The sequence below is a fragment of the Diplotaxodon limnothrissa genome, linkage group LG9 (genome assembly GCF_057381915.1).
Source record: "Diplotaxodon limnothrissa isolate DT_005_m linkage group LG9, D_limnothrissa_male_GT1.1, whole genome shotgun sequence".
Taxonomy (NCBI): Eukaryota; Metazoa; Chordata; class Actinopteri; order Cichliformes; family Cichlidae; genus Diplotaxodon; species Diplotaxodon limnothrissa.
In genome coordinates this window covers 25,329,894-25,342,930 of record NC_140604.1, presented here as the reverse complement: position 1 = coordinate 25,342,930, position 13,037 = coordinate 25,329,894, and the positions used below count along the sequence as shown (strand labels likewise).

Here is a 13,037-nt window from a genome sequence, read left to right as displayed (position 1 = left end):
GCCAGCATTTTGACGTAAAGGCTTTGTTTCTTTTTGTTTTTATGGTTGTGTTTCACGCTGTGCAGTGCTGTGTACTTTGCTGTGTGAATGTGTAAGAGTCCAACGCTCTGCTGTCCAGTGCTTTCATCATGTTACTCCCAAAGAATTAAAACATGAGAAAAAAAACAGACATTGTGGTGTCGTCGCCTGTTTGACTTCATTGTTTCTGATGATACTGCTGGAGCTGTCAAACTGGTTTCCCCACATATCACACATACTGTGTAGTCTCCTGACCTCAGGATCGATTTGCCTAACATTTTAACTACCTTAATTACTACTGGTTAAAAGCAACAGCTGAATCTTAGTGCTTGTAATCTAATATAAAATAGTCTTAATCTCATGTGAATTTAGCAGTTAAATATCAAGTTAAACACAACATAAAAATAATTTAAATAAGTAGCATAAGTTGTACCTCAAAGTCAAAAAAGTATAAAGCGTAAAAGTGAGTTCATTGTCAAGTTCAAGGTAGCAGTTTGTAATGATTTCAGCTTTGAGACATGGTGTGTTATCCTGCTGGAAGCAGCAGTAAGAAGATGGGTACACTGGTCATAATGGGATGGACACGGTCAGCAATGATACTCAGGTAGGCTGTTGTCTTAAATCATGCTCAATTGACACTAAGGGGTCAAAAGTGTGCCAAGAAAATAGCCCCCACACTATTACACCAGCAGCAGCACCCTGAATGATTGAGCCAAGGCATGATGGGATACATCCTTTCATGCTGTTTATGCTCAAGTCTGATCTTACCATCCAAATGTCATAGCGCAAATCAAGACTCATCAGACAAGGAAACTTTATTTTTTTTTCAGTCTTCTATCATCCAATTTTGGTGAAAATGTAAATTGTAGCTTCAGTTTCCTGCTCTCAGCTGACAAGACCTGCACCATGTGTGGTCTTCTGCTGCTGTAACCCATCTGCTTCAAGGTTTCACACGTGTGTGCTTAGAGATGTTCTTCTGCAAACCTTGAGTGTAACAGTGGTTTTGTAAAGTTACGGTCACCTGTCTGTCACCTCAAAGCAGTCTGGCCATTTTCTTCTTGCCTTTGGCATTAACAAAACATTTTTACTTGGATATTTTCTCTTTTTAGAATATTTTCTGTAAACTAGAGAGAGTTGGGCTGGAAAATCAGCAGTTTCTGAAATAGTCAGACCAAAAGGACTGCCACGTTTACAGTCACGTAAATAGCCTTGCTTCTCTATTCTGATACTCAGATCATCCTGGGCATATCTACATGTGTAAATATATTACGCTGCTGCCTTGTGATTGGCTGAGGAACAGTAAACAGGTATATATGAAATACTTAAAAAAAAATCACAATGCGCTACTCAGTCAAATGGCTATAATTGAAATCAACCTTTCATCTGGAGGATTACTAAAATAAAAGGAGGGAGGGGCCTTTTTTGAAGATTTAAGTAATTGAGTGAAGCCCAATGAGCGTCACCACCAATGAGATGACAACTCCCTTAAGGAATGCTCCCTGGGCCGGATAAGATGCACCTGCAGGAAGGCGTGCCAAGAGCACTTTAAACTCGGGAGAGCCTCGGAGTTGTGTGGGACAAACGGCTGCGTTTTTATTTATTTATTTATTTTAACCTCGGTCACGCATAGCAGAAATCCTGGGTCCACTACGTGACAGGTAAGTGCGCTCATTAGAGAGCACGTGGAGATGTAAACATAAGCTTGATAACAGAGTATCTGATCTTTGATAGTCTTTTATCAACTTGAGCTGTTTGACTTGGCTGCACATCAGCTGATAGCTCCCATCTCTCATCTCTATCTCGGCGAACGGGAAAAGGGGGAGGCTGCTTTAAAGTCCTGACTTTTTTTCTGCTGTCAACTTTTAACTTGTGGCCACAAAACCTGCCCTTTTACCGAAGGTAAGCTCGTGGTAAGCTTTCCAGTTTACCACGAGATCGTGCAGGTTTCTGTTCAGTGGCATGCCTGCACATCCTCACTAAGCTCTCTAGTCAAACCAGTTCCGTTGAAGCGATAATGACCTCCCCAGCGGACCTGATGTTTGTTGACATTTTGCAGGTTATTAGAGTTCAACCCTCCAAAAAGAGCTTTCCGCCTCGTCCTGACACCCGCTAATCAAAGTTTAAAGCGATAACGCTAAAGCACGAATGGTTTAAACATAGCATATTACAGCATAGCCAAATGTATAAACCCACATATATCAATGCACTTTTGCTTCTAAGCAGCGCAGCAGAGCAGATGGACCAGGTATCCAACCGGTCAGGAGTGGGCAGTGATGACATCACAGATGATACCTCACTGCCGGACCTGAGGTGGAGCTCAGATGAAGATGTAAGGAAAAAATACAACTAACATAAAGCTGCTGCTGCTCTCATCAGTGCCATAAACTGTGAAATGGAAAATCCTTCACTGCCCCCTTGTGGGAGGCCATGTTTCCTCCCAGCACAAAGGTGTGATTGCTGTTTCCTCCCTGAGGCTCATAAATCTGCTCATCATCTGGAGATGTTCTTTATTTTATCATGCCTGTCTACACATGTTAATCTCGGTTTTACAGATCTCATCGTTTTGTTGTTTCTTTCGCAAATTCTTGCTCTGCATTAAAGTCCTCGTGTCATTAATGTGAACTGTTCCTCTGTCAGAGCTCTGACGTTCAGACACAGTGCCTCACGGCACTTCAGCCTCCTGTGCCAACCTACAAACAGAGGCTCGAGGAGTTTAAGAAGCTGTTCAAAGAGCTGCCTGAAACAGAGAGACTCCTAGTGGGTGAGTTGAAAAGGCTACCATTGTTGGGTCTTTCATTGTGTACATCAGTTCCATTCTTTATATCCAAATGCATCATAATATTTATTTTATTTGTGTCATGACATTCAATTCTCTATGGGCGTCTTTGCATCATTAAATTTCTGTAAACAGTGCACATCATTTATTATGTTAGAGCTGCTCAGGAACCTCCAGTCACATAAACAATGATCATTTCTCGAGCTTTTAGCAACAGCCAGAAACCCACAGTTGTAACAATTTAATGAGCACTGCATTTCAGCACCAGTTTGTTTGTATAAGTTCAATATTTTAAATGATAAAAAGGATCTGCTCACAAAAAGGTTTCTCTGTGAAAATGCTCATCTTTATTCCAAATGCAGTTGAAACCTAAAAACGGCAAACACAGGTCAGAGACATTTATTTATATGCATGGCGTGTCTGCTTCAGCGCTCTTCTGTGTTTTTCCTCAGATTATCCGTGTGCCCTCCAGCGGGATATACTTCTACAGGGACGCATTTACCTCTCAGTGAACTGGGTCTGTTTCTACAGCAATGTGTTTCGTGGAACAAAGGTAATAACACTGAAGAGAAGGATGGAGAGCAGCAGGACGAGGGTGTAAACTATTTGCTGGCGTTTTCTTAAGTTGCAGTGTGTTTGACCTCTCAGTATCACTGTACCCAAGAGGTTAAACTCACTGATGATAGATATGTGGAGAAAATCCCAGCAGATAAGCAGTTTCTGACACTGTGACCAGTCCATCTGGAATAAACAACCAAAGTCATTTGTATCACCTTTCTCCCCCACTCACCTGACTGGAATTTCAGTAGATATGCTTAAATCTACTGTTGCTGCTATGTGATTTGCTGATTAGATATTTGCATTGGTGAACAGATGACACTGATGTTTGTTCTTCAAGCATTCACATTAACCTTTCACTATTATTATTATTATTATTTTCAAATAGATCACTCTGACACTTAAAAACATCACAAATATGACGAGAGAGAAAACTGCTCGATTCATTCCCAACGCCATCCAGATCTGCACGAGTACAGACAAGGTACCAAACTGCAATCATTCAGAGCTGGTTTAACATATGAAAAACACACATTTGCTTATATTCGGTTTCTCTCTTTGTATTTTCGCTCGCAGTTCTTCTTCACTTCCTTCTCAGCAAGAGAGAAAAGCTACCGGGAATTTTCTCGCATGTGGGAAAACACGCTGCTGGGTAAGGTAAGGCCCTGCTTCACCCACCTGTTGTTACCTGCAACAGCGCATTGTCCCAATCGGTACAGTACTCATGTCTATGTCCAACACTAGTTCATGATTTATAGTCATTTCCAAAAGCACTGCTGTGCGCAACTCCTCCAAAAACACCAGTGGTCCTGTGACTTTATGGAGCATTTATCTAATCAGTTCAGAGTACATATCATGCTCCACTACCCCAGCCACAAACGGTCTTCCTTTGAGGTAATCAGTCTTGTTTAGTTATTGCGTGTAGGGTTAACCATCTGCACACAGCACCGGTGTTTGTTCACGAGTCTAGCAGACACAAGGGTTTTATTTTATTTACATGTGTTAACCTGCATGTAAATGAGGGATGTACTTTTAAAATAAACCCACTGGAAGTCAGCTTTCACCTTTTACCCACTTCCTGTGTTCCTGTGTAGTAAAGGTAAACAAATAAGAATAAACAAGAACAGTTTTATTTGTATTGTCCGGATTTTTTTTTTTTTCATAGTAAAATGAACGATATCTCACTTGTGTTAAACCTGGACATGCAAAGTCATAACGTTTTTTTGTTTGTTTGTTTTAATTGAAACTATTTTTTTTTCCTTTTCCTGAAAGTGATCAAATTAATTCAAATGTGAGATGAATGCGGAAAATTCCACTCAGGTTAAGGCAGTAGCTTTGTTTTGGGTATTGAGACTAAAATAACCAGCATGGTTATCATAGGGTTTAAGATGAGAACCATTCAAGGCTCTTTGGTATCGGCACTGATTAATTTGTTAATCGCTGAACTTTGGACTCTCCCGTCATCGGTCTTTAGCCTCTGCCTTGGCACTATGGCAGCCTCTTCTCGTGGGTGTGGGTCTCCTGGGATCTGCAGCTCAAACACCTGAATATAAAAGTTCATTGACCTCTGCAGGTGTGGCCAGGACGGCTGATTTGCATTGACGACTGGCCTCCAGTCGCACTTGACGCTTCGCTGGTGTTGAAGTTGAAACTGTCAGAGGGTTTACTCTAACAAAAATAAAGAAGCTTCCTGTGGCTGTTTCACGAATAAGAGAACGGGAGGTACAAAAAGCTTTCTATTTACCTTTTTTCACTGGAGCAAATCTGGGCGGCGCGTCTTGGACTCGCTTGAGTTGTCTACTTCCTGAATGTGGGTGCGCTGTGCGTCCAGGTCACTGATCACTGCCTGGGAGCCAGTAAACGCTCGCAGCTGTGGGATTGTTGTCCTTTAACGCGTAAGTAAAACCTGCGTGTACGGATCTCAAACGTTTTTGTGGGTTTCACGTGAAACAATAATTCGTTCTCATTCGACAAAAACGCGTAAATTTCCAGTGGAATAAACGGGTCTACAATAATCTCGTTCATCTATTTTGAAGTGAAGATCTTGTTTGTGTAACACTGTTTTGTGTCTAAAAACTGAAGGTCCCGCTTATTAACACTGTATGGAAGCTTTTGAACCTTTGTCTGCCAAGGGTTAATGCCAAAGTGTAAGATGAGTATCTATGCAGGTCAGAGAGATAAGGTCAGCCAGTTTGTCGCCCATGGTGACAATACAGCAGGTTTGCTTGATCAGTTTGGGAGTTTTTTCTTCCTTTGTGTGTCTGTGTGCTTATCTCCTAGGTAAAGACCTCACGTGTCATTCATTTCAAGCAAAACGTCATGGTTGACTTGCCTTTTCCCATCTCTTTCAGTCTCTGACCAGCCACGAGTTATGGCAGACGGTTAGGCAGCATTATGGTTTTGATCTTGGCTTAAGCTATGAAGAGATGGATAGCTCACCGATAATAGCAGAATCAAACATGCAGACCAGGTAAACGCACCTACACCTCCATCTCCAGCCACACGCACCGCATGACATGTTTAGAATCTGATGTCGCCCATTTGTTTGCTTGCAGCCTGACAGCCAGGCCTGGCGGAGATGACGGTCCAGGGAGACTAGAGCGGCCCCCTTTCCTCCGCATCCCTGAAGTGGAAAATGGACCCTTGGACACCTCCACACCTCAAGGGGAAGAAATGCCTTCCCCTATTGGCTCACAGAGCTCTCCCAACTTGGTATTTAAGCAATCACGTTTTTAATACTGCAACTGTATATCCATCTTTTTTTTGCAAGAATTATGACAAAACTAGCCATAATTGCACCTCAGATCCAATTATGGTAACAGACCTCAAAGGAAAACAAAAATACGAAAAACTTGTCTTCTTGCAGGAGGACTTTCGTAACACCCCATCCCAAAGGCGCAGTCCGGCTCCCCAACTGGACCGCCTCGTCCCGGAGCGCGTCTCCAAGCACTCCTCCCTTTCTCTTGACCTTAACGCCAACGAAAACGGCATGTCTGAGGAAAGCGGCTCGGAAAGCGAAGAAGAAGGTGACAAGATGCCGCTCAGGGCCTGGTGCATGCTTAAAAGGTGTGGTTTTGTTTTTTGTGGTTTAATATCTTTCTTCCTCTTTTCTCTCCTCAGTGGAGGACCGCGTTGGTCTGTCTCAGGTGTCCGGTCGACAGTATTTGAACCGGGTTTTCCACATCGGTGCAAAACATATGTTTGGAATTCTCTTCACCGACTCCACCTTCATGCGCAGGTTTATGGATGCCCGGAAGATAACCAGTAAGGCTTTTTATTTTAAAAAAAAAAAAAAAAAAGAGAAAAGTTTTCATTCAGATCTAGCAAATAAAAGCTCTTGTGTGCACAGTATTCAAGGTTGCCTTTTGTGTTCTCAGATATCACCTCTACTGCCTGGCAAAAAGACTCTTCTGGTAACATGAAGCGGAGTCTGAACTACACAATAACCATCAACAACCCTCTGATTGGGAAGTTCTCCACTGCTACGGAGTACCAGGTGTGTTTACATCAGCATGAATGATGCTTTCCAGCTCAAATTGATTAATTTATATGTTAATGTTGTTTGAACTACGCCTGGCTGCTTATTTGTACTTTATTATCTGTCAGACGCTGTACAAAGAATCTAGGGATGGTCAATATTACCTCATAAACTCGGAGGTGTACACACATGACGTTCCCTATCATGACTACTTCTACACTCAAACCCGCTACTACATCATGAGTAACTCTAAAAGGAAATGTCGACTAAGGTAAAGTGTCAACTTTTTTTCTGGGTCTGGTTTATTTGGCACTACACTTAGACAAAGCTAGGTGTACTTCATATTAAACTGTACAAAACTAGCAATTTTAACATTTATTAAGTGGTAAACGCACAGTTATATCCTAATTAGATACTGCGCCATGTAAAAACCTTCACCCACCTTTCATGTCTTTATATTATGAGTCAGTATCTCTACAGACTTTATACTCTACCTGATTGCATTTTTTTAGTCACTTAACAAAGACCTATAATTTCTTCAAGCTTGGGGGGGGGCTGGGCTAACTCAGTGGATGAACCAGTGTTGTCTGCACATAACCATTTTACATTTAGGCACAGAGTAGTGCAGTGGTTAGGATGGTCACCTCACAGGGTTCTGGATTCTCCAGTTTCGTCCCAGAACATTAATGGTGTTAACTGGTGGTTAACTGTGGATGTGAGCATTAAAGGTCGTCCCTCTCTGTGTTAGTCCTGCATTACATTAGCAACTTGCTAAGATGTGATTTTGTGACTCCTTGGCAGGTGCTCAAATGTGATTTATTATTTATTTTTTTGGCTCATTCTTCTACAGTCTTTAAATCCTGGAGGTTGTGTTGGCCTCATCTATGAACTCTGACCTCCTAGTCCTTTCCGTAGATCTTTCAATTGAATTCAGGTCAGGTGATTGGCCGGGCCATTCTAGCAGCTGTATTTTCTTTCTCTGAAACCAACCTAGTTTCCCTGGCAGTGTGTTTGGATCTGTCTCATTTCATCGTCTTCATCCTGCTAGATGGCAGCAGATCTTACTCAAGAATGTCTTTGCACATTTTTCTGTTCATCCTTCCTTTTTAATTATATGAAGCGTGCCAGTGCCACATGCTGGAAAAACAGCCCCACACCATGATGTTCCCACTTCCAAACTTCACTGCTAGTTTTGGGGTGATATGGAGTGCCTTTTGAACTCCAAACATGGCGTGTATTGTGCCATCCAAAGAGTTCAGATTTGGTCTCTTCTGAACACGCCATTATCTCCCAGTATTTCACGGGTTTGTCTAAATACTGGTTCCTGATTTGAGCACCGGGTCGAGCAAGCAAGGCTAATGCAGAGGCTTTGTTTAATTTGATGCAAAGTATATCTTCATCACACATTATTTGTGTAGTTAACCATGTTATCAGTGAGTCTGACTTTTACTTTTATTCTCCTTAACTGGATTTTACTCTGTCACATTATCAGGGTGTATACCGATGTAAAGTACAAGAAGCAGCCATGGGGCCTCGTGAAGTCCTTTATTACCAAAAACTCCTGGAGCGGCATAGAAGAGAATTTCCGGCATCTGGGTGAGTAGACGGCTTCATCTCCACGCTGTGGAGGGAGAAGAGGGCACTTGCCTGTCTCCTTTCTTCAGCCTGTGATTTTCTTTTCCCTGATCTGATATGAACGAAGGCTCCAACACGCACCATCTAAAGAAACTGATGAGAAACAAAGTCGCAGACATCTATCAGTCTGGAAACTATTATAAAGGCATTTCTAAGGCCTTGGGACTCCAGTGGACCACCCTTACCCACTAATAGAGAAAACTTGGACCAGTGGTGAACCTTCACAGGAGGGGCTGGCCTACCAAAGTTAATTAGATAACTTAAATCGGAGGCCTTTTTTTGCACCACGGACCGGTTTATGTCCGACAATATTTTTGCAGACCGGCTTTTAAGGTGTCGTGGATAAATACAACAAAATAAGACCAGTACTGGTTCCAAAAAAGATTTATTTATAACACACGGAGAAAAAAGACCCAGGGAAACAGAGTTAATGATAAAAACTATTTAAAAAAAAAAAAAAAAAAAAGACAATTTAACTGACTTAAATTGACAACTCATCCAAGTCACACAAGAACCTGTAATATCATGTAAAAGAACAGCAGGCCTCACTCGTTTCAGTTAAGGTTAAGAGTTTATGATTTAACAATAAGGAGACTGGGGGCAGAATGGCATACATGAACGGCGTTCCAAGAAGAAAACCACTGCTGACCACAAATGACACATACGCACATCTCATACCTGCCAAAAAACATTTGGGAAAATACAGTGTTGAGATGTTTTGGCATGACCATAAACGGGCCAGGCCGTTCATGCTGATTACTTTTGCTTTTGCTGAGTTAACCCACCTGTTTCCTTTTATTTATATATATTTTTTGGTTTTGCCCTGTGATTACACAACACAGAAGCAGAACTGCTGGAGGAGGAAGCAGAGATGAACCAAGGAGGTGGAGAGGCGGGGAAGATGGGTGGGCTTCGCAGGAGGAGGCGGACTTACAGCCGGACTCTGGCAGAGCATTTAAAGCCCAAAAAGCAGTATAGGCACGACGCTGAGCAGCACAGAGAAGGCAACATGGGTAATAATGAAACTACAGTTTATGAAAATGGGGTGGTGGGATCATTATAACTGTGCTTGGCTTTGAATTAAACACTTAAAGTTGATATTTTCATTGTAATGGCCTAAACTGGATTCAAGTAATCCTTAATGTGGGCTTAGACATTTAATACACTTTTTACTGTACACTTTGAATAGGAAAGACTCAAACCTGTTATAACTGTGTCATCTTAAGTAGAGTTATGGTACAATCTTTTGACACGCTCAGAGAACAGCAACTTTTATACCTCAAGCAAAAAACTGCTTGTCATTAAGAGGAAATGTCTTGACAAATGCGACGTGCTCTGAGTGCAATATTATCCTCATAGGACTGCTAGTCAAAAACTGTTGTGTTGATGTTTGCTGCTGTATTTCAGGCCCTGTAGATATGAAAGGTCCGTATCGATGGAATGTCACAACGATAGTGGCTGGGATGAGTGTGGTGTAAGTTACCACACACACACACAGAAAGATAACTGTTTGTTTTGACTTACAAAAAAAAAAGTTTTAGTCACTTCCGCCTGCCTGCTCTGTTGGTCAGATTACTCAATACCTTCTGCCTTTTTTACAGTCTGCTGATCCTGACAATGCTGAATCTAGGCTTGTTTTTTAAGCTGTGGGCCATGGAGGATGTGGCCCAGCGCATGTATCTGACTACAAAGCATCGCCTGAGGGAGAGGAGCGAGGCCAGGTCAGTTGACTTCCCACTGCTTCTTTGTGACCTGCGTATAACCGAGGACTGTTCATAGATGGTACCTGTAATAGCTGTTGCCACAAGCTCTCAGAAAGCAGAAGTCTTAGTGTGGGTGGACGAGAGGAAGGGGTTCGTCTTCCTCCAGTTTTGTCTGGCCGTTTAAGCAACCCACATACAGCACAAGAGAGCTCTTGTTTTAATGACTCAGTGTTCAAACTGTCTGCTTCTGTGAATTTTTGGTGTTATGTAAGTGACATCAGTGGCCTTCTTTCACATTCTTCACTTCGTTTCCGTTTCTGGTTCTTCTGTAGCAAAAATACCTTACACATGAGAATGAATTCCTCCTTTTGTTATTTAACAGCTTAGCTGCTGAGTATGGATCCAAACTGGGAGCAGCGTTGAGGTCTCCAGAGGAGCTGCGCTTACTCAAAAATGTACTTCAGGACTCCATTAACCTCTTAGAACAGGTAGGTTGTTTAAAAGACCAGTTCATCACAAAATCAAATGTAAATATTTTTCCTTTGTTTAGATTTGTTCTGTTTTGGTTTGATTTGCTCATTTTTGCATATTACGAAGGCCTTTTTTCCTGTCAGTGACTTACTCAAAATCCTGAGTGACAAGACTGAACTGCACATTTAACAGCTGACATTTATATAGTTCAATGAGTTTCTGTTGTGATGGGGTCTGTTTTAAATTGCAAAGCATGTGCTTGTGTTAAAGTGCAGAGCATCGTGGCATTGGCACGAGTAAGGAAAGAAAGGAATTATCTGTTTCTTAGTGTTGTCTTTCAGCCTGACTGCAGTTCTCCCGTATCTTTGCAAACAATACGGCACCAAAATCCTGAAAAATGGCAGACTGACATTTGGATTCATGTTTACTAAACATATGCTTTTTTTTTTTTTTTAATTTGTGAGAACTTCAAACATTTAAATAGCTATATATAGTGGTGGAGTTGAGATAAGAGTAATTAATTATGGCCATCTGTGAAGGCACCAATATTGCTAAATGAGCAGGATAAGCAAACCACTTTCTGCAGATATTCTAGCAGAGAGACTGCAGCTCTTTGCCTGCTCTCACTCCAGACGTCGAAAATATGTGGAGCATTATAAAATTAAAGAATCTGACAAGGATGGCCTGATCTCTTGAACATATCTTGTCCTGTATTAAGAAATGTAAATAAATGTTGTCTTTGTTCCTTCCATTAAATGCAGACTTACACAATATAGAACAGTTTTAATATCATGGCACTCTTGTGATTTACACAGCTTTTTAGAGTGATTCACATTTAGGGCTCCATAAACCTAAAGAGTTGGAAGAAATATGAACACATCTGTTTTTTGTTTTTTGTTTTTTTGGGGGGGGGCAGGCAGTCTGTTATGTTAGCTCAAAGCCTAACACAGGTGTTCATCTGGTCTTGTACGTGTTCTCCTTGCAGCTTCGTACTTCACTGGTGATGCTGCAACAGAATTTTGCAACAGCCAATCACACTGCAGCGCAGCAGTGACGCAGCCACGCCTGGTGACTACAAAGCACCTGTCCCTGTGGGTAAAACGACACTGAAGCACTGAACTGTCTCAGAGGATACCTCTGCTATCCACAGATGTTGCCATGTGGGCATCCCCAGGCACATGCCGTGTTTTCTTCGTGGTTATGCATCCCGAAGCCTGTGGTGAGGTATCAGGTGCCAGGATGTTGTTTGTTTTCTAAGCTGCGGACTGACTGCTGGGAGGAGGATTATGTTTCACCAGTCTGGTTTAGATTTCTGCAGAGGACCACTCAGCTCCCGCAGCTTCCATGGTTATTTTAATGAGCCTTGTGCCACATGAACTGTTGTGAATACTTTAGTTTTATTTTTGGGATGTGAGTCAATATTATTTAAGCTTTTTGCACACATTTACATTTTTGCACGAGTCTTATGAGTAAGGCTGACTTACGCTCCTCTCCCCAATAAATCCCGCTAATCAGTGACTCAGACTTGAAGGATCATCTACACACTGTGGTCTCGAATCATTTTGTACATGTATACTTCAGTTATTCTGGCCTGCTGATATTTCAATGATTACACTGTGGTTCTCTCCTGGACCTTAAATGAAGCAGACCAGAACTGATCCTCATCACCTGTTCAGGTATAATCAGGGTTTTTTTTTTTTTTTTTTTTTTTTTTTTTTCCCCCCTCTCCTCTGCACTGATCCAAATTTAGAGAACTGTACGATTTTTGTAGTTTAAAATGCTTTTGATGAGGTGATCTTTCAGCGAAGGTGTTGGCTCGGACTATCTCAGTACTGTGAACTCACTCTGTCAACACTAGAGGAAAGCTTGTTCTATTTTATTTTATTTTATTTTATTTTTTTAATTCTTAAGGTTTACACATGTCATTCTTGAATTTGAAGACTCTCATTTTCCTGTACGTATAAATCAATTTCGTTGAATTTGACTGTGTTTGGTCCTGATTGTTGTCGCTGTCTTGTCATTGATCATTTTAATAAATATTACTTTTGCCAGAAGTTTTGACTTTTCCTGGAAACCTTTAAAATATAAATAGTGTTTATATTTAAACTCTTAATGACGATTTTTCTAAATAATGTCTCAGTGTAAATAATGAGCTTAATTTCCAAGTTTGGTGCTTTCTCTTGTTGTGCCAGTGGAACAAACGGTTTCACCAGTGATTGATTTGGAACCTGGTATAAGGCTGATCTGTGTTGGCACAAAGTGATATTTATCTTTGGAAGAATCTGACTTAACTAAGACAGAACTGCCATATAGACTTTTTTTCTTTAAAAAACCCCCCAAACAAACAAAACCAAAACACACACAGATTGTGTTGGTAGGAGCTGCATAGATGCTCTGC

General features: G+C 41.4%; 1 protein-coding gene across 1 annotated transcript; it reads left to right on the top strand.

The window, feature by feature from the left end:
• Positions 1-2,254: 2,254 nt before the first annotated feature.
• gramd1c (GRAM domain containing 1c) lies at positions 2,255-12,304 on the top strand. The gene is made up of 17 exons (XM_085362342.1): positions 2,255-2,347; positions 2,656-2,779; positions 3,247-3,347; positions 3,741-3,836; positions 3,929-4,009; positions 5,704-5,822; positions 5,908-6,064; positions 6,219-6,378; positions 6,473-6,616; positions 6,730-6,848; positions 6,959-7,101; positions 8,323-8,426; positions 9,308-9,478; positions 9,873-9,939; positions 10,067-10,186; positions 10,551-10,656; positions 11,625-12,304. Exons 1-17 carry the CDS (start codon positions 2,255-2,257, stop codon positions 11,691-11,693), a joined length of 1,974 nt encoding a protein of 657 aa, XP_085218468.1. The 3' UTR covers positions 11,694-12,304.
• Positions 12,305-13,037: the final 733 nt, after the last annotated feature.